At 41.1% G+C, this 23,291-nt stretch overlaps 3 protein-coding genes across 6 annotated transcripts; 1 reads left to right on the top strand and 2 right to left on the bottom strand.

The window, feature by feature from the left end:
* Positions 1 to 193: 193 nt before the first annotated feature.
* Positions 194 to 4,246, bottom strand: rab9b (RAB9B, member RAS oncogene family). Its single transcript, XM_054597201.1, has 2 exons — positions 4,199 to 4,246; positions 194 to 3,363 (listed from the first exon to the last, which is right to left on the bottom strand). The coding sequence occupies exon 2, from the start codon at positions 3,304 to 3,306 to the stop codon at positions 2,695 to 2,697; it is 612 nt and encodes a 203-aa protein (XP_054453176.1). The 5' UTR covers positions 3,307 to 3,363; positions 4,199 to 4,246; the 3' UTR covers positions 194 to 2,694.
* On the top strand, positions 3,888 to 9,180 carry fut11 (fucosyltransferase 11 (alpha (1,3) fucosyltransferase)). Of its 2 annotated transcripts, XM_054597200.1 has the most exons (6): positions 3,888 to 3,958; positions 5,565 to 5,677; positions 5,969 to 6,307; positions 6,472 to 6,852; positions 7,533 to 8,155; positions 8,323 to 9,180. In XM_054597200.1, exons 2-6 carry the CDS (start codon positions 5,675 to 5,677, stop codon positions 8,471 to 8,473), a joined length of 1,497 nt encoding a protein of 498 aa, XP_054453175.1. In that variant the 5' UTR covers positions 3,888 to 3,958; positions 5,565 to 5,674; the 3' UTR covers positions 8,474 to 9,180. The 2 variants fall into 2 exon arrangements, with proteins under 2 accessions (XP_054453175.1, XP_054453174.1); XM_054597199.1 differs by lacking the exon at positions 3,888 to 3,958 and having other exon boundaries at positions 5,498 to 5,677.
* Positions 9,181 to 9,278: 98 nt separating this feature from the next.
* LOC129089825 (zinc finger protein 185-like) lies at positions 9,279 to 22,205 on the bottom strand. 3 transcript variants are annotated; one of them, XM_054597197.1, is made up of 34 exons: positions 22,139 to 22,205; positions 21,784 to 21,920; positions 20,806 to 20,868; positions 20,414 to 20,531; positions 20,215 to 20,322; positions 20,087 to 20,113; positions 19,915 to 19,971; positions 19,771 to 19,821; positions 19,606 to 19,677; positions 19,430 to 19,510; positions 19,204 to 19,266; positions 18,937 to 19,059; positions 18,425 to 18,856; positions 17,956 to 18,021; positions 17,743 to 17,814; positions 17,410 to 17,484; positions 17,113 to 17,187; positions 16,824 to 16,904; positions 16,418 to 16,474; positions 16,219 to 16,272; positions 15,799 to 15,858; positions 15,193 to 15,243; positions 15,041 to 15,085; positions 14,118 to 14,174; positions 13,897 to 13,968; positions 13,705 to 13,767; positions 13,159 to 13,287; positions 12,837 to 12,884; positions 12,470 to 12,505; positions 11,729 to 11,800; positions 11,564 to 11,638; positions 11,375 to 11,440; positions 10,280 to 10,385; positions 9,279 to 9,878 (listed from the first exon to the last, which is right to left on the bottom strand). In XM_054597197.1, the coding sequence occupies exons 3-34, from the start codon at positions 20,813 to 20,815 to the stop codon at positions 9,777 to 9,779; spliced, it is 2,604 nt and encodes an 867-aa protein (XP_054453172.1). In that variant the 5' UTR covers positions 20,816 to 20,868; positions 21,784 to 21,920; positions 22,139 to 22,205; the 3' UTR covers positions 9,279 to 9,776. The 3 variants fall into 3 exon arrangements, with proteins under 3 accessions (XP_054453172.1, XP_054453171.1, XP_054453173.1); XM_054597196.1 differs by lacking the exon at positions 22,139 to 22,205 and having other exon boundaries at positions 21,784 to 21,962; XM_054597198.1 differs by lacking the exons at positions 16,219 to 16,272; positions 22,139 to 22,205 and having other exon boundaries at positions 21,784 to 21,962.
* Between the last annotated feature and the right edge of the window lie 1,086 nt (positions 22,206 to 23,291).

Below are 23,291 nucleotides of genomic sequence, written 5' to 3' on the forward strand. Positions count from 1 at the left end.
AATATTGTTTTTTTTCCCCCTGATGGTAAAATGACTGCTGAAAGATGGAGAGCTGAGGTATAGTGATTCTTTTGAGTGACCTATTTTAGTTTTTAAAAATAGTGTAAGAGCTTTTGTTTTCAAACTTTAAAGTAATTTTAAAAGGCACACACATTCATGAATTTCAAACGAGATAGTTTCTTCATTTGGTATGTTTCATGTTTTATTTGTAGCCAAGCACCGGAGAGTATTCACCGCTTTGCCAGCATGTTGGCACAACCATTCATATCCCCCATAGTGCAAAAAGAGAGTAAGGGAAGTTTCCCATTAGATCAACACATAATCAAGATTAACAGTCTAACTTTCACACAACTTAAATCACACTTACGGGTTGAGCACTGAGTGTGAGACAGACGTTCAGTGTCATTTTGTACATTATTATAAAATGAATGCCCTTTGCAATTTACATAAGCCATTAATATGGACAGCCCAAAGAAATTACTTTTTACATTCATAAATATTACAGCAACATAAAATAAATGGGACATAAGACAGGGTTGCAGTGATATATGACACCATCATGATAGCAACATGTATGGTTATGCTGCAAGTTTCTAAGTACCCACTGGTTCTCAGGTAAACACTGATAGGCTACATTATCTGACCAGGATTATTATTATTTTTAAACGGTAGAGAGACAAAGTATTCTGTTTAATCCAGAAAACATTAACACTGATACATGATAAGCCAACAGCCCTCATTTTTGCTTTGAATTAATGTAGGCTACCAGCTTGATTTAGTTAAAATGCCTTCTCAGTTCACAGTTAATTAAGTTTCTCTCATACTGCTGTGAGTACTTGTACTCAAAACACCTACGGTAATCACATGACCAAGCTATTTATTATGAGCCTACATTAAAGCAAAGAACCATGTAAAAAGTAAAAATGACAGTACCTGATGGATTTGGTTCACTTTCACAGCGAAGCTCTTGTAACATTCACCATTAGTCTGCACACACATTGTAATATGATGCAATTTTTGACTTGAAAGGCAAATCTCAGGCTGAGAGACCTCCAACAAAACTCTGCAGGTTTAGATGTTTGAGTAGACGCAATAAATAATAAACACTATGCCAGCGGCAATTAAAATACTGATGTGAATGAATTTAGACCATGTTAATTGAATATTAGCTTCTTTTTTTCTTTTGACTACACAGGCAATGCCCTGTATGGCCCAGAGCAGTAAAGCCAAAAGGAAGCCTGTTTGTAAAAACATTCAAATAAAAGAAAAGTATCACCAAGGTGAAAACAAGTAAACATTGTTAAATTGTCAGAATACTCAGTTGTAAGTTTTACTCAATACTTTATGAATGGACAGGAGAGGTGATGTGCAATGCATGCATTACTAGTAATGGCCTTATCCTTGTGCTCAGGTTATTTCACATTCAGCTGAGACCCAGAATAACCAGACAGACAGCAAAAGGTGTATGTAAAGTATCGGTAAAGCGCAGGAGACCTTCAGAATAGGAAACGCTAAAAGGACTGGAATGTTAAGGCTTGCCAAGCAATCAACAAGGCAGTCACAGGATTACAAACATGCCATAATTAGGAAAACAAACCCTTGATCAAACAGAATATCACACGTCTGCAAAAATAAAAAAACATCTGTCTGAGGATCGAAATGTGCTTCACAGAAAAATAAACAGCAGTTTATCAACAACAGCAGCAAAAGCAGTATTATTTTTGAACTTTGAGAAACACTGAATCTTACTTAGTAAACAGGCCCATGTACATAAATCACGGGAAATAATCTGATAATGCCTAACTCGTACACCTGACACCTCCTGCTACTCACTAGTGCAGTGGTAATACATATAATAGACGAACAACAAAAGCACGTACCCAATGCTGACAGTCAGAGCTTTGAAATTTAAGTTTACAGTTCCCTTCCCATTGAAGACAAACAAGGTCATCTTGCTTTTGTGAGTAGCAATCATTTAAAATTCCTCGTACCTAGAATAATATTGGTCATCATACTGATGTTGGGAGTTCTCATGCATTATATCTGCCTGGCTTGGGAACACTGTCAGTCACAGACACTTTCTGTAGCCAGAATATACATTAGCTCTCCACTGCTGAAATATCTGAAAATAAGGAAATGTGATGTTGTATTCAAAGTCCCTCTAAAAGCCAGGAAAATCAGCTCATGGACAGACTGTTGAGCAGATACAAGTCCGACTGTATGCTGCTGTGCCAAAGATAGAAGGTTCTCTTTCAAGAGAGGAGTGGCATATTCTCCAGTCCACTGTTTAAGTTAACATATTATTTATTTCATTTAAAATAAATGCCCTGAAAGCACTTTTTGATACAACACCTGCATAGGCAGACCGAGCTCAAGCTGGGTGAAAGTATTTTTGTGCAACACTACTGAAAGCAGACAAGGAGTACAAAGGAAGAGTGTGCTTGTTACAGTGTGCCTGTACCGTAGGCCTGTACTTAAGAGCAATATTTCAACAACCTTGACACCAGCTGAATCCTTGACAGAGCCCTCCACAGAGCAGCTGTATCTTATCCACAGTATCTTTAGGCGATACCGTACTCAGTACCTTGTACCTATAGTACATTTACCATTAACAATACCTCCCAGTCTTTCAAAACTGCCATGGGCAAGGTTCAGCCAGAGAGATTAGGACAAGGTGGATTCACACCTCACGAATCAGCAACAAGACGTGCGAGATGTTTTGCGGTTGCCATGGAGATCAATAGTACTACCCAGCAGTGCATGGTCAATCTGGTCCTCGGCAGCCAGAACCTCCCTGACAGCTGCCTCGAATGCAGCTGTGACATTCGTGTCATCCTTAGCACTGGTCTCAAAGTAAGGGCAGCAGCCGCTCTCTTCACACCAGGCCCGGGCTTCGTCCTGCCCCACCTCCCTTTGCTCCATGTCTACCTTGTTGCCTAGCACCACAAAGGGGAACCGCTCAGGGTCTTTAACATCCGAGTAGTACATGAACTCTTTCTTCCAGCAGCCGAGGTTTTGGAAGCTCTGCAGGTCGTTCACAGCAAATGTGAGCAGGCAGCAGTCTGCGCCGCGGTAAAAGGGCGTGCGCAGAGACTTAAAGCGCTCCTGGCCGGCCGTGTCCCAGATCTGAAGAGTGACCAGGCGCCCGTCCACCTCCAGGTCCCGGTTTAGGAACTCTACGCCGATGGTGTGAAAGGACTGGGAGTCAAAGCGGTCGGTGACATAGCGGTTCATTAGGGAGGACTTGCCCACTCCACCGTCCCCAAGCAGGATCACCTTCAGGAGTAGGCTCTTGCCGCTCATCATGATTCCTTCCAGCCAGCAAGGCCTCCACACCAGGTGGCAGACCAGGGTCAACTTAACCTAGAAAGAGTAAGAAACGCAAAATACTACACATTCAAAAGGGAAACCGAATCACTATTGGGGAATAGGAAATTAAACATTTAACACCCAAACAAGTCTGTAAGCTTAACTTTGGTATATGATTCAATGTAGGCAACTACTGCTGTTCTAGATACATCTGTATTCAACCTCACGGGGGCCTTACTGACAACAAATGATAGGGAGATGTGTAATGGTTGACTAGTTTCAGGGACAAAACGACAGGGGTGAAGGACCGAGATGTCTCCCAGAGGTCTCTGGTTGAAGCTCTGGGCTGTGTGACTAGTCTTGTTGTTTACTACATGACACAGTAATACTGAATCATAATAAAATGCACATGTACAAATGCTTGACAACCATTAGTTTTCTGGCATATGACAGGTGGAGTGTGGGAGTCCTACACCACAACAACAGGGGCCAGTCAGAATCATCAGCTGACTCTGGACAAGACCACTGCGCCTGCGTAGACCACAGACATGTACCAGCTTGTTGTGACTGGTGGCTGAAACTCTAAATTAGGGTCTCTGCAAAACTGTTCATGGAAGCACTTCAGCACAGAAACCAGGAACCGAAACAAGTAAGAGGCTCCTGAAAAATGCAATGCAACTGAGAATAACAGTGTGGCGGCTTTGCAAGCCTCCCAGCCCCGGCTAGTCTGGGGGCTTGTTGACATCCTATCCTGGCCAGGCTACCCATTGGCCTCAGTGCATGTGCACTATATTTAAAGAAACATATGAACACGTGATGCAATGAGAGGATATGTCTATAATTAAATGCATCCAATATAAATAGAAAAAGATATATTATTTTGACTCACCCTGTCCCTTATAGTTGATATCGCGTGGCCCACCCTCCTCCCCCTGCATCTGACCGAGATTTAGTGACGTGACGTGACGTGCGCGCCCCCGTCTAGAAGCTGCATGTGCACATCGCCCACACAACCCCGAGGTCCTAAAACCCGTAAAGTTCACTTTTTCATAAATGATGACAACACTGTTTGGTGTGGTTACTATACATAGGGCATTTTGAAGTATTTCTATTGAGCATTTCTCTATTCTGTGCTACTTCATACTTACTGCTACACTACATTTCAGAGGGATATTCATGTGACTGCTGTTACTAGTCACTTTGTAGATTAGGATTGTGTGCAAAACAAAATCTAAACACTCATAACAAGTAACACACTTTTACTTGCTGTATTTTAAGTATATTTTGCTCCTAATAATTCTATACTTTTACTTAAATAAGATCCCAACTAATGTCTAAAGCAGAGGACATCTTTCAACTGTGCCTTTCTGTACAATTATCAAGTAAAGACATACAATTGAAATACAGTACCAAGTCAAAAGTCTGGACACACCTTCTCATTCAACTACTTTGAAGAATGTAAAATATAAAACATATTCTGGTTTGTTGAGCATTTGTTTGTTTCCCACATGATTCCATATGTGTTCCTTCATAGTTTGGATGTCTTCAATATTAATCTACAATGTAGAAAAAAATAAAAATAAAGAAAAACCATTGAATGAGAAGGTGTGTCCAAACTTTTGACTGGTACTGTAGTTGAGGATAAAAAAAGGATTCGACTTATACGAAATCCATCATTTATACATAACTTAATAGAACAACTTTCATACCTTAGCAAATCATCTTACTTTTACATTTATTTTGACTTGTTTTGTTTATGTATGAAGTAGGCTATTTATTATCATACCTTTTAAAATGAACATATTTAGTTCAATGTACAAGACCAGTCAAACGTTTGGACACACCTTCTCATTCAATGGTTTTTCTTTATTTTTATTTGTTATTTTTTTCTACATTGTAGATTAATATTGAAGACATCCAAACTATGAAGGAACACATATGGAATTATGTGGTAAACAAACAAATGCAACAAACCAGAATATGTTTTATATTTTACATTCTTCAAAGTAGTTGAATGAGAAGGTGTGTCCAAACTTTTGACTGCTACTGTACATCCAACATATTTCGTGTTCTAGTAAATGAAGGGTTCAATGTGTCCAAACTGAACATAGTTAAATATGTGATGCATGTTGTGGTGGTGAGATATTTAATAGAGCAATACACACTCCGGAGCTGTAGGTGGCGCTGTGCCGCGTGGGTAAACGTAGAAGAAGAATCCTGCTGTTTTCATTCCCTCTGTACCTTTGGCTCAACAGACTACAGCTGGTCATCACTGCTCCTCACAACCGATTCAGACGGAGAAAAGCTGCATGTTTCCGGTCTGAAGAATCAGACAACTCCCCTTCATGTGTGTGTTGCAGCGGTTATGGTAGGAAACAAGTGTATATGTGAAGATAATGGTATGATTGTAGCTCAGAGACCACTGACACGTATGATTGAAATGTTAAAGTCTATATTGCTGATGTTTGTTCAACTTCAGCTGAGTACATCTACAATACTTTAATATGGATTATGATGAGCACCAAAAACAGAGTGTGAGATGTTTTGCAAGACTTAGGAATCATGCATATTTTAAACACATAAAAAGCTGATTAATTAGTTTATTTAAATGGTGACCTACTTGCATCTCTAATGTGTTTTGTTCTTTTCTACCTCATAGATGGCGGGCAGGGGCAGGCTGGTGCCCTGTGCGTGTCTGGGGCTGTTCGGTGTCCTGTGCTGGGTCTGGGTCTCCTTTGCCTCCTTTCCAGATGACCAACTTTCCCTGGAGGCCTTGGATGCACTAGACCGAGGAGCCTTTCAGCCCCAGAGTGCTCTGTCAGAGATGGAGTTTGCCTCCATCGGTCCATACAGAGGACCAGGCAACAGTGACCGCCGCCACAACAAGGAGCTGCCCATCCTCCTTTGGTGGAGTGGAGGTCTGTTCCCACATTTCCCTGGTGACTCTGAACGCATTGACTGTGCCACATCCTCCTGCCTGGTCACAAGCAACCGCAAGGTACCAGAGATAGATAGAGATATATATATAGATATATATAAACCTCATAAAGGCTTTTACTGAAACTCTTGGCTCAGACGGAGAGAAGATGCATGCTCACATTAATAATAATCACCATCTGAAGTTGTTCTGACTGCGAGTAATCTTGAGTTTGATCTTGAAAGGTCCAGCTGTACAAACGGACCGCATCCATCATCTTTTATGGAACAGACTTTCGGGCATATGAGGCGCCACTCCCTCGTCTCCGCCACCAGACCTGGGCACTGTTCCATGAAGAGTCACCCATGAATAACTACATCCTCTCCCATGGACCGGGGATCAGGCTGTTCAACTACACTGCCACGTTTCGCAGGGAGTCAGACTATCCTCTGGCCCTGCAGTGGCTGCCTTCCCTGGATTACTTGCTGGAGCCTGTGGTCGTGTCCCTGGAGGAGAAGAACCGTCTGAGAAGGGAGGGCCTGGGTCCTGTGCTCTACATGCAGTCTCACTGCGATGTACCATCAGACAGAAACAGATATGTCCAGGAGCTAATGAAGTATATTCAGGTACAGTACAGAGATTCTCTTGGGGGCCTTTTTTCCAATGAAGTACCTGGTTTGCTAAGACTCCTATATAAAAGACGTATGCTGCATAGTGAGCAGCAGTTTTCCAGTTATTATAACCGAGGAGGATTTTATAGTTCCACTATACACATGCTGTAACATTGCAGTCTATAAAATAGTACATGGGCACATCTCCTTGGTCTCAAGTACCAGTTATTCCTTCCTTATTAAAGTAAGGTTTGTTGAAGTATTATTTATTTTGCTCTCATCCTCCAACATTTGTTCTCAAATAGAATACTATTTTTTTCTTTTGTCTTGTTTTGACTCTACCCCTGTTCTGAACAGATGAGTGGACACATTTCTGCTATACCATTTTCAGTGGTCTGTAGCTCTAGTCTTTCCACTTGCACATAATTGTGCAGACAGGGCAAGAGGTCACAATGATTAATCATCACGCGTGCAACTGCAGTAACATCTCTGTAAATATAGCCCTCAGTGTGATGTTTTTGAATCCCCATCTGGGAATAAAATATTAGAGTTCAAGTAAAAATGTCTAATCAGGATTTTTTTGAAAAATGTAGACCATTTAAAGTGTGCTAGTATCGCATTAATAATCTCCTAAATGTTTTCGGAGGATAGGCGCCATCTCTCTCCTTTCTCGCTCATTATTTTTCTCTCTATAGGTGGACTCTTATGGGAAATGCTTGAACAACAAACCCTTGCCAGCACATCTGGAGGACACGGCCACAGCTACCGGCGAAGAGTCCACCTTTATGAATTTTGTTGCACGCTACAAGTTTCACCTCGCGCTGGAGAACGGCCTGTGTCCGGATTACATGACAGAGAAGCTGTGGCGGCCTCTCCATCAGGGCTGTGTGCCCGTCTATCGAGGCTCCCCTGTGGTGGCAGACTGGATGCCCAACGACCACTCTGCAATCATCATAGATAACTTCCCCTCACCAAAAGCTCTCGCTGAATTCCTCAAACATCTTGATGAGAATGATGATAAATATGCTAAATATTTAGAGTTCAAGAACCCCAGCCGCATTACTAACCCCCGTTTGTTGGAGGCTCTGGGGACCCGTGAGTGGGGGGTTAATGACATGAGTAAACCCAACTACCTGAATGGATTTGAATGTTACGTGTGTGACCAGGAAAATGCACGACTGGCAGCACAACGAGCATTTAGGAAAGCCCCTAAGAACAACCAACCGCCTCAGCCTAAAATGGCCAACAACTCTCACATGGGGTGCCCCCTGCCCAGCCCGGGGTACGGAAATGTCAAAGACTTACCTGCAGATGACGGGTGAGTTTGTCTTAAGTTATTCACTGTGCCAGGTGTGAAAGCCTTTCTACATTTTGTACTTTAATGTGGATAACAATGTCCCCAGGGGAGAGACATCAGTCTATTTTAATGGTCTAATTAAAACATCCTCTGTGATGAGCCTAATCTGTTTGTGTATCTGTCCGCAGATGGTTGCAAATATGGCCTCAGGATTACTGGCAGAGTCTGGACCAAGCAGAGGGGCTGGAGTCTCTGATAAGAAATAACGAGTCAGACCCTTCGCTGCTGTGGAAGCACATCCAAAACATTGCTGTGAGCAGAGCCAGAGGAAAACACTGACACAGGCCTTGAAACAAACAGGAGGCTGGAGCACATCCAGGATTACAGAGGTGTCCCATATTATGCATCGTCTCCGTTTAAGTGAGGGAATGAAGTAGATATTACTAATACTTTTGCACCTGAGCCAAGACTTCTTTACCCTTATGAGCAATTTAGTTATACTATAATAGATTTTGATATTTTCTTTAGCGGACATGACACGTTTGTCCTTTATCCCAAGTTCAGTAATGGGAAAATAATGCTCTATATGCTTATGTATTCAAGTCGTCTTTTTACTATAACTGAGGTGCCATCATTGCCCTTACACCGCCATGCATTGTTAACATTAACTGCATGCAGTGCAGTTGTTCCACAGAGGCACATTCTCATGGGAGGCAGATTTTCATTGGACTGGGGCAGAGCCAAAGGAGTTCTGCCTAACTGTGTGTGAAGACCATCAAGACAGTCGCCAATGAAGTGCATTAGCTTCTTTACAGTTACTCAGCATGTAGCTGATGGTTATTGGCTAAGTCACATTTATGTACACAGCTTTTTTAAGTGACTATGCAAGGAAAATATTATTTCACCAAGGAGTGGAAAAAGGCAAATGTAAAGTTAAGCACAACTCCCCTATTGGAATTCACCAGTGCTTTTGCAAAGTAGCCCTCAGGAACAGCTCATCTAATGAATTTCTTTGGCAGATGCTTTATATTATTGCCCAAACTTCTGTTACATGATGCTAAGATAAGACATTTATGTGCAATAGTTTTTAATAATGCTTTTATAAAACATTTAACTGCTTGAGACTCCATGAAAGTCCTGTGTGTCTGCTAGCACACTGACTTTGCATCACATGTTTACAGGATTATGTAAATCTTTTTTTTTTTTTTTTTAACAAAGCATTATACATATGAACACACTATTTTGTATCAAGAAAAGAAAAAGAAGTAAACATTTTGTGATAGTCATTTTTTTGCATTACGACTGTGGCTACATTTTATTTTTGTTCCCCACTAGCCAGTATCAGACTGTTGATAAAACAAATCCTTCATAGTTTACTGAGGCAGATACAGCTTACACCACCAGAAAAGAAAAAAACAAGCTTGTATAACATGTTTGAGAAATGGAACCTAATGTAAGAATCAACATTAAATAGTCATATTGTTCACTATAACAGCCTTTTTTATCATCCTAAACCACATCATTCCTGAGTTCAAACCAAACACAGCAAAATGTATGAGAAAGATGTGAGTTCTCACTTTATATGCAAATGAACATGAAGGGAAGTGGATGAGGATAAGCGGATGCAGAAGGGCTTTGATAATCAGTCCAAGGCGTTGTTGTAGCAGGTCTCGCAGTGGACTTTCCCACCATGTAGGAACATACTGTCGAGAAGATCTCCCATTGGCTTACTACACACACCACACTGAAACATTGGGAGAAGGTACAAGAAAATGAACTTATGAGAAAATGCAGTGAAGAGCAGTGTTTTTATCCTTGAAATTCTCTCATATGAATTTACTACTCTGTAATACACAGTATACAAAACTGTTGCAACTTTGAAAACACAATTAACTGGTTAAACACTTGATTCATACACTGGTAATATGCAATTTACCCTATAGACATAAGAGAGTAGTATCATTCTTCTCATCTAACTTTTCTACAAAAAGTGAATAAACACATTCACTGGAATGTCATACTATTTTTTTTAAGTGAAACAAAAGCACACTTCCTCGAGGTTAGTCCCTTTAATGACTTTTATAGTCCAATAAATACCAAATGTCATCTTCAGCTGAAATGTATCTGACCAGACAGATGAAGTACCTTGAAGCAGTCTGGGTGGCAATTGATATTGAGGTGCTCGATGGTGATCTTGGCATCATTACCCACCGGCTCTCCGCAGAAGTTACAGGCGGATGACATCAGGCCACTGGGGAGACACAGCGATTGAGACAAGTTACTTTGGCCACGACTCAAGCAGACCTCATGCAACTAGAGCTCTGTCTGGAAAAATAGCCTGTGACCCTATATGTCCTTTGTGAGGAACCTTAATAAGGGTAAATAATCCTTTGATGTCACTGCCTCTCCTCCTAATGAGCTGCTTGTTAGAATGAGCTGCCCTACTGCTTACACATATCTAGTTTCGGAAGAACTGGAAATAACAAGGTAGAGGGAGAAAGGGTTTGGGCTTACAGCTGGTTTAAAGCAGGTTAGGGAATTGTGTTGTTACCACAATTAAGTAGAGGAGCGGCACAAGAGAAATGTCAAATAATCTGCCTCACCACAGAAACAAGAGCAACTGGAAGAGGAAAATCTTAAGAAAACGTATGTGTTCTCGCTGCTGAGAATATGCCGTTAAATCATTTAAAAAGCCGAAGTTAAAGTTAAAGAGGCAGCACAATACAAACACTGAAAGCAGCTGATGTGGAAGTCACAATACAACTATTGACAGTAATTGAAATGACACTCTAAAACAGTTTAAAGTTTTTGTTGAAGTGTAAGCACTGAAATAACTTACGGTCTCATCTTAAATGTTAGCGCTGAAGCATAAAGTTTAGTTCAGCTTTTAAGATGAAGTGAAAATGCTGAAAGGAGCTGAATGTGTCAGAGATAAAATAAGCTGGAAGTGTCAGTGCAGGAAGTGTCAACTGAAGTGTAACTGAAAGCAGTTTAAGTAACATCTGTTTGAACAATTGAAGTTGTGGGAATAAGAAGAGCGGAAGTTTTTTTTGGTGTTTTTTTTCCAAAGGTGAAGATCTTAAAAAAGCTTGAAATGTTAGTCAAAGAGTAAATGTTAAAAGGAGTCAAACTGTCAGTCAATGTGTAATTGGTGATAGCAGTTGAATTTTCATCTAAAGAGCAAGACATGAAAGCAGCTAAATGCAGGTATAATAATAATTGAGGGAATTGTGTTATTACCTGGAGTAAGAGGAGGGGCTGCTGTAGGAGTAACTGGTGGAGCTGGATGTCAAATAATCTGACCCACTGTGTACAAAAGGAGCAGTTAGTAAGTCATCATAAGAGCAGTGCTGGAAGGTTTATTCAGTAGTATTTTCTTTTAATCACTATTGTTATTTGATCGTGTAAACAATCATGCATGGTTCCTACCTATCGGTTGTGTCTCTGGCATTATGCAAGGACTGCTCTGATGCATTGACATACTCCTTCAGGTACACAAACCCCCTTGAGCCGAGGCAGACAACGGAAAGATGAGTCAATATGCAAAGTTAAAATATGAGCCGTCACTTTCATTTAAATGTTAAAATCCCTCACCTTTTGGCCTCAGGTTCTGGTGTTTGGACACGCTGGTCTTCTTCTGTCAAGGTCCTGGAATAGGATTCATAACTGGAGAAAGAGCGCAGCAGTGTTAGCCTCATCTTTCACTCACTGACGACGGCAGTGTGATGGGTTATACAGCAGGGCTCTACATCTGTCAAATGTAACTCAGGAGGTAATCATTTTCTGCTATCGCTTGTTAATGGCGTGCTGTTTAACGGGCTGTGATTTGACAAAAGGACATCCCTAATACACATCATTAATCTGACATCTGGAGACTGATAATTAGAGGGAATGAAATGAGGGCAAATTGAAAGACAATGGGAGAGCGGATCTTGTCATTTAACTTCAGTAATAGTCAGGCGTCTGTCTAACCAGGAATCATGCAGGAGCTGCAGGTAGCATTAAATCTAGACTGCAGTATTAAGCAGATACAGCTGGATTCCCATACGGTTTGGCCTAAATTTCTCACTCCCTAACTTACAAATACAGATAAAAGGTTGGGAAAGTGTACAACAACCCCAGATGGCCTAAAAATGAGATATTTTGGGGTTTTAAATTAATTTCATTTCCATGCAGTACCACATCCTTGCTTAAAATAAAAGACAAAAAGCTCCAGTTAAAGGAGACTGTCTTGACAAAAGTAAGAAAATCAACAGACCAAAAAGTAGAAAAATAACATTCTGGAGAAAGTATCTTTGCATTATGATGTGTCTGACAGTAAGATCATAAACTTACCGATCCATAGCGGGCTGTTGATCACTGTGTATATCCCTGGAAAGTAAAGAAACTGTATTAGACTTAAAGTGTAGCCTGTAGCAGTCGACAAGCTGGACTCTATCCAGTGAGCAAGAATTGTGCCGTTTTTATAGATGTATGAGGCAGATCTTTCTTTCTCTGCTGATTCAGAGGGGTCTGGATTTATTTACCAGGTGTGGTCTTCATTCTATTGTACTGCAGCATTGCCTCATTCTGAGCCCTTTCTTCCCCATGCATTGTAGTTGTAAACATCACCCAAATGCTTCTCACGCTGTCAACTCCTGCTTATCTCCACCGTTTTCCATCAGAAAAAGTGAGTTTTAAGAATCAAATCAATCATTCAAACCTGATAGTGGTGATGGTTGTGACGGTCTCTGTCTGTGTATACTCCGTGCTACAAAACAGAGGACAGTCCTGCGTTATAAAAAAGTCTGGCAGTAGAGGCGAAGAAGTGACGGTATAAAGTAAAAATAAAAAGTTGAGAAGGAGTTGATTATTCTCAGACTAAGTTGTGTAGAAGTTTTAACTTGTATTTAGCTTGCTTTCAATTAAATGGTTGACAGGCACTGCATTTTAAGACGCTGTAATGACTTCCTGCTGAAACGGTGAAAAAAATAAAGTGGTTTAATATGCATTTAATGAGCCCAGCCACCATGGAGATACCTTACCTTTCCTTCTCCTCCTCCTTCTCCTCCTTCTCCTCCTCCTCCTCCTCTTCCTCTTCTCTTGTAGTGGTAGTGACAGTATAAACAGTGGGTGACGTCCATCTGTCCCATGGGGAGTCATTCTCAATGGACCTTGAGCACAAACAAAGTCATCAAGTTTTGGCATGAGAGGATGACAAATTTACACTCTTTATATTGTTACAACAACAAAAAAAAGCCTTTAAGGGGATCAGTTTACCGCAGTTGTGCGGAAAAGTTGTAACAAATATACGTCTGACCTATTTTCATCGGCACCAGTGCACAATGATTTCTGGCTCAATGAGTAAATGCTGCAAAAGCCTAGTTACTTCACCGCAGTGAAAGGGAAGGAGGGTAAGGGAATAAAAAGGAATACATGCGCACACACACACACACACACACACACACACACACACACACACACACACACACACACACACACACACACACACACACACACACACACACACACACACACACACACACACACACACACACACACAAGGCTTTCGATAAAAAAAGATGACTTACTTTCTCTCAAACTTGACCAGCGTCTGTTGATCTACAGTTTGGCCTCCTGGTAAAGCTTCTTGGCTGAGAGGGGACATACATTGAAAGGCTTTTAGCACATAATGGACATGGATGGGTGCGTGTAGATGAATGAAACATAGTGGACTATATTTTGTAGAAGTGTAAGAGTATATCAATGTGATGTGTCATCACCTCTCTTCTGTGTTATCCTGCTGAGGTGGATCGGTTTCCCATGTGCGTGCCCATGACCGGTGAGTGATGAGACTGGAATGAGAGAGAGAGGATGTATACGTTATGACAGATCAAGCATATTAGAAGGTAATGCGTGCACTTTGAGGGAATCATTTCCTATTCCCCCGCATGTCTCACTCACACATTCATAACACAATTATGCACTAAACTCAGTTTAATACCTTGGGGTGTCAGTGTTGATGGGGATGACGTCGTCTGCAAGGGGTTCCAACGCATTCCTGGTAATATTGTCAAACAGATGCACACACAGAAAAGGAGATAAAAACAGTACAAAGTACAACATTAGAATTGAAGGAAATGGGATGCCCTCAGGTTTAAAGCACTGACTATGAACTGCAATGCCCTGCTGCATGCCATTGCCAATTTCCTGTCATCTCTCAACTCTCTAATAAAAGGCATAATGTGTCACTGGCACACTGAAGATAAAGAAAAAATTACTTAGTTGAAATTATAGTTTAAGGTTGGTTAATTAATCAATTACACAATCAACAGAAAATGTATCACCAGTCATTTTGCTGATTGATTCATAATTTCAAGTCATTTATCCAAGTAAAATACCCCCCAAAATCTTGGTTCCAGATTCTCACATGTGAGAATTTCTGCTTAATATCATAATTTGAATACATTTGGATTTTGGACTGTTAGCCAGACAAAATAAATAACTTGAAGAAGTCACGTTTGCCTTTTTTCTTTACGAGTTTCTAATTAAATTAATTTAAAAATAATCAATATCGAAAAAGCTAATTGGTAAAGAAAATCATTTGTAAGGTGCAGCCCCACTTCACTTAATAGTTAGCTAGATCACAGAGAAGGTCTTGTATTACTGATCTTTGCGTGATGACCTGAAAAAATTATTATTATATTATAATAATAATAATAAAAGAAAGTGTATAAATAAGGTGTACCCGCAGAGCTCAGTGTGTCTGGTATAACAGATTCTGATTATGAATATGGATTATTGCAATAAACAATTAAGTGAAGCAATTGTAGTAATTCTAATATTATGTAACAACATGATGATATCGGTGCTACAAACATATTTTACAATATAGAAAAAGGGGAATTTGCATAATCATTCCAGTACCTGTTGCTGGAAATATCAGACAGAGGCTGTAGCAGGTCAGAGGAGCTGCAAGAGAGAAAAGTAGCTCATAATCAGAAACTGCTGCATTATGCATGCCGAGATGCTATCTGGCTGGCTGGAAAACAGTCACAGCTCCAAACCAATATGATTACCTGTTAGAGGATGTGGTCCCTATCGGATATGGATCAAATGGATCAGCCGAGCTGAAAAACAATTTCACACTGATTTCACTCTCAATTGTCAGCATGGCCCATCTTGTGTCAGAGGAATTTTGATCACATTGACTCATAATGGAAAGATTTAATGCAGTTTGAATGGTAAACAGAAACACAGAGGAACCCGCAGCCAAACTCAATCAAAAATCAGAATCTGGATGTCTTTGACTAATGGAAAGACTATTCTGCTGCTGAATGGCAAATTCTGTGTAGTTCCGGTTTTCTTCACCCAAAATTAAACCCTGACTTGACTCTTTACCAATTACTGAAAACTAAACAGATCATTAATATGATCAAATCTGTTTTAAAATATATTACAAACGATTTATAATTTCCTAAACAAATTATTTTATTAACTGCTTTAAACTTAACTGCTTCTTTAACTAGAATGATAATCTATTTTACAATTGAATCCCATTTTTTAAGCAGATTCCTTTTTTCCACTCAGTGTCAGTGGAGTTAACTATTCGTAAACACATTAACATACATATTGCATACACTTTAACACAGACATCTTAAAGCACTTGGCAGTAAATAAACTACCTTGATTCAGTAACTGTGGACTTTATATGTGAGCTCCATGGATCTGCATTGTCTTCTTGGCTGAATGGAGGCGAGACAGAAAAGTAAGTAAGTAAGGAGGGTTGTACGGATGAATGGCATGATGGGAAGGGAAAAGAGGGCAAGTCAAGGTGAGTGTGGTTCTTCTCATACACTATTTACAATGCTAGTCCATTAGAAAAGCTTGGAACCCACTGAACAATTTAACGAGAATGAAAACATCTGAATATAGTACAGAACACTTTCTCCTGTGTGTGTGTGTGTGTGTGTGTGTGTGTGTGTGTGTGTGTGTGTGTGTGTGTGTGTGTGTGTGTGTGTGTGTGTGTGTGTGTGTGTGTGTGTGTGTGTGTGTGTGTGTGTGTGTGTGTGTGTGTGTGTGTGTGTGTGTGTGTGTTCTCATACCTTTTGTCAGTAATAATCACAGTTTTGGTGGTTATAGTGACTGTCTCTGTGAGGCTGGCAGGAAGAGAGACACATCGTAGTTGGAGGCAGAGTTAGTATAAATCATTACAAGGCATATCTGGATAGAATGCATTTCTTAGCAGGAACAGCTCTGCATAGATAGATAATTGTTTAAGAGCAGCCTGTCATCTCTTTCTACCTTTGTGTTTCTTTGGCTGTTTCATCCGTCTGTATCTCCTCACGCTGCATGCTGAGGCTGGTGGAGACAAAACAAAGCAGCAATACTAATCAGTACAGAACATTCTCTTCTATTTCTAGTGGTGCCGCAGATAAGACGTGGCTCTCTGTTTCAAAGCATTACTCAGTTGCTTCAGGAATCTGCGACTTTGTTTCTATCTAACATGGTGCAGGGGTTAAAATAGAATGCTGGAAATGGAGGAGCCCTGATTTATGGATCAAACTTGAGGCGCGTGGGGTTTATTAAAAATCTAACACCTCAGGGAGCTGGGACGCTTGGCTCCTTCATCTGCAGTGATAAGAATTAATGGTACACAAGGAAGGGAGGGATGGGAACAGAGGCCATCACAAGCTTGTCTCTTTCTCACCTGCGTGGCTCTGTGTTGATTGAAAGGACTTCGTCAGCCAGGAGATCCAGGGTGCCACTGGTCTTTGCTGGGTTTGACTCACTAAAAATATCAAAGACAAAAGTCAAATACAGAGCAGAGTTTGTGCGCACGCTCCCTTTAAAACGTAATAACTCTGGCAAAGTAATTTAGGGTAATTCCTCTGCTCGCTACGGACAAGGGAGCTATTGATTTTCTACTGATGAAAGGATAATTCTTTGCAAAACATCTGTATCTGGGGCTTGGGTGGGAAAGAGCTCTCTTCCTGTACCTGTCTAGTCCGCTAAGCAGATCCTGACTCCAGCGTCCTGGACTGGGGGGGACGGGGTCTGCAGACTCCTCTGGACTGCGGCGGCGGAAGGATGAGAGGGAGAGGAAGAGGAGATCGTGGTGATAAACAAAAGGGGGGTTTAGAATTCAGAGGAGATTTCAGGGCAAGAACAGGCCATTTGAGGTAGAGGAGGGGGGGGGTCATTAGAAGTCCAACAGTGCCACCTTGTGGGTAATATTAAGATAATTTCTAATGTGAGGTTTTCTTATAAACAGCAAGAATGTATTTTCAACATACCCCTCAGTGAGAGCCAGCAGATCATCTGTCATTGGTACACAGTTGCTGATCTCTGGAGCTGGCTCCTGTTCAACACTGCAGACAGTCAGAGAAAACAAATGAGTGCAACTGCTTTGGCAGGTACGCACACATCTCTATATTACATTTTTAAGCACCACATTTAATCAAGTCTAATTATGGACACCCTCTTTGCGTGAGGTAGTTTAAGGCACCTGAAATAGAGATGTGGGTTATTTTGTGATTACTTTGAAGTGAACACAGTGGCAGTTAGCCATTATCTATTTTCTTGCCAATCCTGCTATCACTTGAATGAGGAAGTTGTTGGTTTTATACCCGTTCTCTGTGGTACGACTCTCCGCTGAGCCTGCTTTTTCTTCTGCCAGCACTGGCTCATCATCCTTAAAGCTGGAGAAGAAATAAACTCTTATTATCAGATGCTTGTTGAGGCTGGAGGCACTAACATGAAAACCTTTTTTTTTTTTTTTTTTTTTTTTTTTTTTTCATATTGGTTTCTTCTGCTTTCATCTTTTTTTTTTTTTTCAGTACCTGGTTGAATTTGAGTCGAAAGAAATGAGAGTGTCGGACAAAGTGGTGAGGGTGTCAACAGTGGAGCTGTGAAAATAGATAGAGAACAAACATATGACATTCCAGGGCAGCTTTCAATCACACACGTGAAAAGAATAAGAGCAAACATTCACAAAGAAAACCACATGAAGGCATATTCAAAGCTTTGCTTAAGAGTTATGATATTCATTCATTATATAATATAAAAAGACATCTTGGCAAAAATGATGCTGATGTTTGATGCTCATTACCACTGTGTAAGATATATGGTATACTGATGGAAACACTATGCAGTGGTGGAAGCATTCAGATCCTTTACTTAAGTAAAAGCGTGTATTAAGTTGATGTTTGTATTTATATATATTAATACACAAAGTACTTAGTTACTTTCCACCACTGATACTATGTTAAAATATGTGGCAGCTCGGATTTTGTTTAGTGGAAATCTGACCTTGGCTTTGGAGATTGTTCCCATTCAATTTCTGGTTCTGGTTCAGTCTTCACTGTGAGCTCTGTTACAGCAGACACTGGGGCAGGTGACAGAGGGACAGGTGAAGCCGGGGCAGGGGCTTCTGGAGTAGGTGATGTTGGGGTTGGTGACGCTGGGGCGAGGTCGACCAGAGGGGTGTCAACCAGCCCAGAAATGTCTGAATCCTTGGGTTCTGGCTCTTTACAGACTGCTTGAACAAACTGTGGGATGAGTACGGGGAGAGGAGTGTCCACCTTGGTGCATCCTGGTTTCATGTCTTCGAATGGGTCCTTTACAGGAACAGACACTGGAGGGGGGTCATCCTTCACCGGCTCCGGGGCAGGCTCCTCCACCTTTGGTGCCACCGGCTCATTAACAACGACATCAACAGCTGTCTGAACACTGGTGTCGACTCTGTAAACCACACAGGTAATGAATGAATTTGAAGAAATCACTTGTTGAGCTGGATGTAGAAACACGGTACTAGGACTTACAAATTCTGTGGTTTGGGCTCAGGCGTGGAGGCGACAGATGTGACGGGCACGACGGGGGAGGGGGGAAGAGAGCTGGCAGGTGCAGGTTTTGCAGCGCTCTCATCATCATCAGTAATCTCCACCCTGCACATTGGCAGCCAAGCACAGACATGAATGCATGTGTGGAGTTGGGCGTTCACACACATAGTTGACAGACAGAGTTACATTTGGAACTATGACTCACAGGTTTGTCTTTTGTTTTAGAGGGAGGTTAGAGGGAGAATTTACCTTCTAGCCACGAATGATGGATTGCTGCTGACCAAAGAGGTGTCTGGCGACGTTTCTTGAGACCTGAAGTTTTTCAAGAAATATTTTTCATAAATTCCCAGATAAATGCCCAACATTTCATGTGCGAGTGAAAAGCACAATTTCTCAATGTGTTTTTTAAAATATGTAACTCGCTTCTATTCAGCGTTAAGATTAGCAGCAGGAGAGTGACATAAGACATACTTACTCAAATTTCTTAGCAGCAGAAAGCACATAAGACCGTTGCCTGACTGCAGATTTGTTCAGAACACTCATGGCTGCCTCCGTCCTGCAAAATGAGTCATTATGATGTTAATGTAATTTCTTTTCTGGGGCCTGCGAGTTCAAATTGGATGGCATTCTTTTGCGCGAGGACAGTCGTACCGTTTCTCCTGCTCCTCGTTGCTAAGCTGCTCCTCCTGGTTTTTTAGAGTAGTCCTCACAGTGTAGGGGGCTCTAAGGAACAGAAGCGCAAACACACACCTCATGAAAATACTTTCTCACTCATCTGCCAGCGGTCAACTGGGAATCTGATTTGTGTGCGCTCACATTTTCTTGTAGCTTTCTGATGGTTTTTTGGTGAATTGTGTCGTTGGTCGACTGTCAAACAAAACAAAAAAAACAGATTAAATCAAAGTGGGAATGTCTAGACACACGATTAACTTTGCTTATTCAAGCAGGAGAAGCTCTTACCTAGCGCCGTTAGTAGTTGAGGATGAAGCAGGCTTGTCTAGTTTAGTGAAAATACCTCTGAAAGAAAAGCAAAAAAAAATAATTCAATGATTTTGTTTCTCATTTTCAGTGCTCATAGAAATCTACATTTTGGTTTAAAACTGAGTTCTTAATGTGCAAGTGCTAATCTTACCTGATCAGAAATCCTGACGACGGTGCTCTAAATTCAAAACAGAGACTCATTATCAGCACAATCATGTTTTGCGGCAGGTTTCCAAGTATTCATTAGATAACTCTGTAACATTAGAAACCTGTGTTTACCCCTCAGTGTCAGACTTCGTGGGTGGCGGAGTGGATGTTGTGGGTGACGACACTGGACTGGTCTCAACAGGGGCTCCGTTCAAACGGCTGGCCCTTACTTCTGCCAACCTGCATGTTTCCAAAAGAACATGTTTTTTTCTATTCAAGAGACCGAGTAATGGATAACACGGACAGAATCCCATTTAAACATGTGGCTCACCATGGTTTCTCCTTGTTGGTTTCTTCCTCAACCTCACTGCGGCACTGCAACCAGCTGCCGTCTCCCTTCAGCTTGGTCCGCACTTTGGTGGTACGGAACACAGATTCTTTTTCCCCCACTGAGACACAAACAAGTGGTTGTCACATACCCACACAGCATCTGAGATATTACACACACGGTAGGCTACATCATAATGACATCTCAATCACTGTATGCTTGATAGCATGCGTGATAATCAGTCCCCTTTGGGCCAACACACAGCACATAATCAACCACTTGTATTTTTGCATAAACTCAAGGCAATGACAGAAGATCAGAAATGACAGAGTCATCAGCTCGGCTCAAAGAGACACATCATCTCCCATTCAGATCACACCAGGCAGCCTACTCACCTTTTGACATGTTTGTTCTAGCGCTGTCTCTCTCTTCTTTGATTTTTTATCTCTACAAGTCACCTGAAAAATATATGGAAACCACATCGAGACAGATACTGTGAATTTGCAGAAAATTTGAATGTTTTTGTGCCACAGTATTGTCTCAAAATGGCCCTTCCCATGCCATGTTCCCTCCCATTGAAGGACACGTGCTCTGTAAAGCATTCCTCTGTGTCATCATTTAGACATGCAGATGATCCTGTCCTACCACTTTTCCCCAAAATACGGCTGTTGCTTAAATACAAATTAACTCGCACCTCTACATATATATCTGATCCTCTGTGATTGGATACAAAATACATTTGTACAGAATGATTTATGTGTTAAATATTACTTCCTTTCATACAAATTCAAATTAAATGACCATTCAGTTATTCAAAAGTTAAAAAATGAACTACTCAGCAGGAAACCCACTTCCCCTGAGAACTAAAGAAGAAAGTAGGCACGGACTACAGCTCATGCAAAATTGTAGAACCAAATTCAGAATGCAAATAGAATGTGTAAAACTCCTCAGGGCTGTGAATTCGTTCCTTCATAAAACATGTCACCAAAATATCTCTGGAGAATATTGTCCACAATATTGGTGACAGAACAAATACACTGAGGGCTCAGAAGGCATATTTATTTTAGGTTTAGCACATCCGTCCACACAGGAGAAATGATTGATGACGAGCAATAGCATTTAAGACAAGCAAGGAGCTGGAAAGACAACTCTACTGACAAGCAATCATGACAGGGAAACACCCAGGAAAAATGAGAGGGCAAACACTGACAACCGCCAGTTAACACTCTCAACAAACAGTTTATGTATTATGATTGATTAAGTTCAGATTTTCTGTTCTTACAGCTGCTGATTACTGAATCTTTAAATACAGAATATATCCATATACTTTAAATCATGATATGACTAACACACCTGTAAGCCTGAGTACCTACCTGCTTTCACTTTATATCCAGCAGAGAAATGTCCACCAAGCTCAGTCGAGAGTCTACGACTAGTATGTCCTTTGGAGTGTGGCTGGTGTGAGCAGAGGAAAGCCTTTCTCTGTCCGACAGGTGTCTCGGTCCCTTTGCTAGAGAACAGGTACGGGCGTGAGCACTAACAAGCCCAGCCAGTCACGGAAGATAGGTGTGGGGTGGAGCAGAATGTGTTTATCCGTGTGTGTGCGTGTGTGTGTGTGTGTGTGTGTGTGCGTGTGTGTTTGTCTGTGTGCACGTAATACAGGTTGCTAAGAACTCCTTTTTGTTTACCACATCTGCACTTTGTTCATGGGAGTCGGCAAGCACATACCTGTCGTACAGACGGCTGACATTCGAGTCTGAGAAGGAGCGGGCAAAGGGAAGAGGGCGACGAGGTGCACAGCATGGCAAACATAAAGGAAAGCAACTTGCAGCAACATCTCCTGTGGGAACGCTCCTCTCATGCTCACTGGGTAGGAAAACCCAGGAAGCAAACACATCGTTATAATGAGATAAAGAACACAGACAAACAAACTGAGACAAACAGAAACTACGGCCCACACTTCAATAAAAAATAACATCAAAGCCAGTCTTATTTGGATGGTATTGAATTCTTATTTTATATTTGAAAAAAATAGTACTTTAATTTGTTTTTGTACAAAGAAAACTGAATCCACCACCTTAAGATCAAATATCTTACAAAATCAGAGTGTGGTAAAGGTCAATCATGACTTAGTTAAACCTTTTGTAGTTCATATTCTAGGGAGGAAGGCAGACAGAGCGTATTACAAACAAACTGTTTGATCATGTGAGTGACTGTGTCTATATTTGTTGTAACTCCTGCAATTGCTCAACAATTTCTTCAACAAAATGTAACAAAAAGGACTTTGAGGCGACTGGTTATAGTATGCATAGATTGGTGGACCATTGTTTCTGTACAAATCACACACATTTGCATACATTTACCAATACTATTCAAATCAGAGTGTGAATTGATTTCGCAACATAGGAGGGAGGGGGTGGAAGAGGAAATTAGCAAGTCTGAAAGCCAAAGTTTCACTCTGCTGAGCACCCTGGTAAGTGTAAACTCTCAGGCCTATCTCTACCTGGATCACTCTTTCACCTGAACCAGAAACCAGTCAGACGGCCTTGCCTGTGACGCTGACTCTAGCAGTGAATCATTAGGGTGCTGCTGGCACAGATTTAAAACAAGAATTCAAACTATCTGAGCTTACCCCCTCCACCTTGACACGGAATGACAAAAATGATTCACCTAGAAAAGGCAAAATAGTTGTGGCAGCTAATGATACATTTGACACAAATACTGTAAAAATTAGACACTGTTTGTCATCGTTAAAACAACAGAATGACAGCTGGATGGTAAAAATAGAAGGATTTGGAAAGCTTACAAGGCATTTTCATTGCCCATCCCATTATTCTATTTGATGACGGTACTTGAATAGTATTTTAACAACCAGCGTAAG

This window comes from Anoplopoma fimbria, chromosome 4 (genome assembly GCF_027596085.1).
Source record: "Anoplopoma fimbria isolate UVic2021 breed Golden Eagle Sablefish chromosome 4, Afim_UVic_2022, whole genome shotgun sequence".
Taxonomy (NCBI): Eukaryota; Metazoa; Chordata; class Actinopteri; order Perciformes; family Anoplopomatidae; genus Anoplopoma; species Anoplopoma fimbria.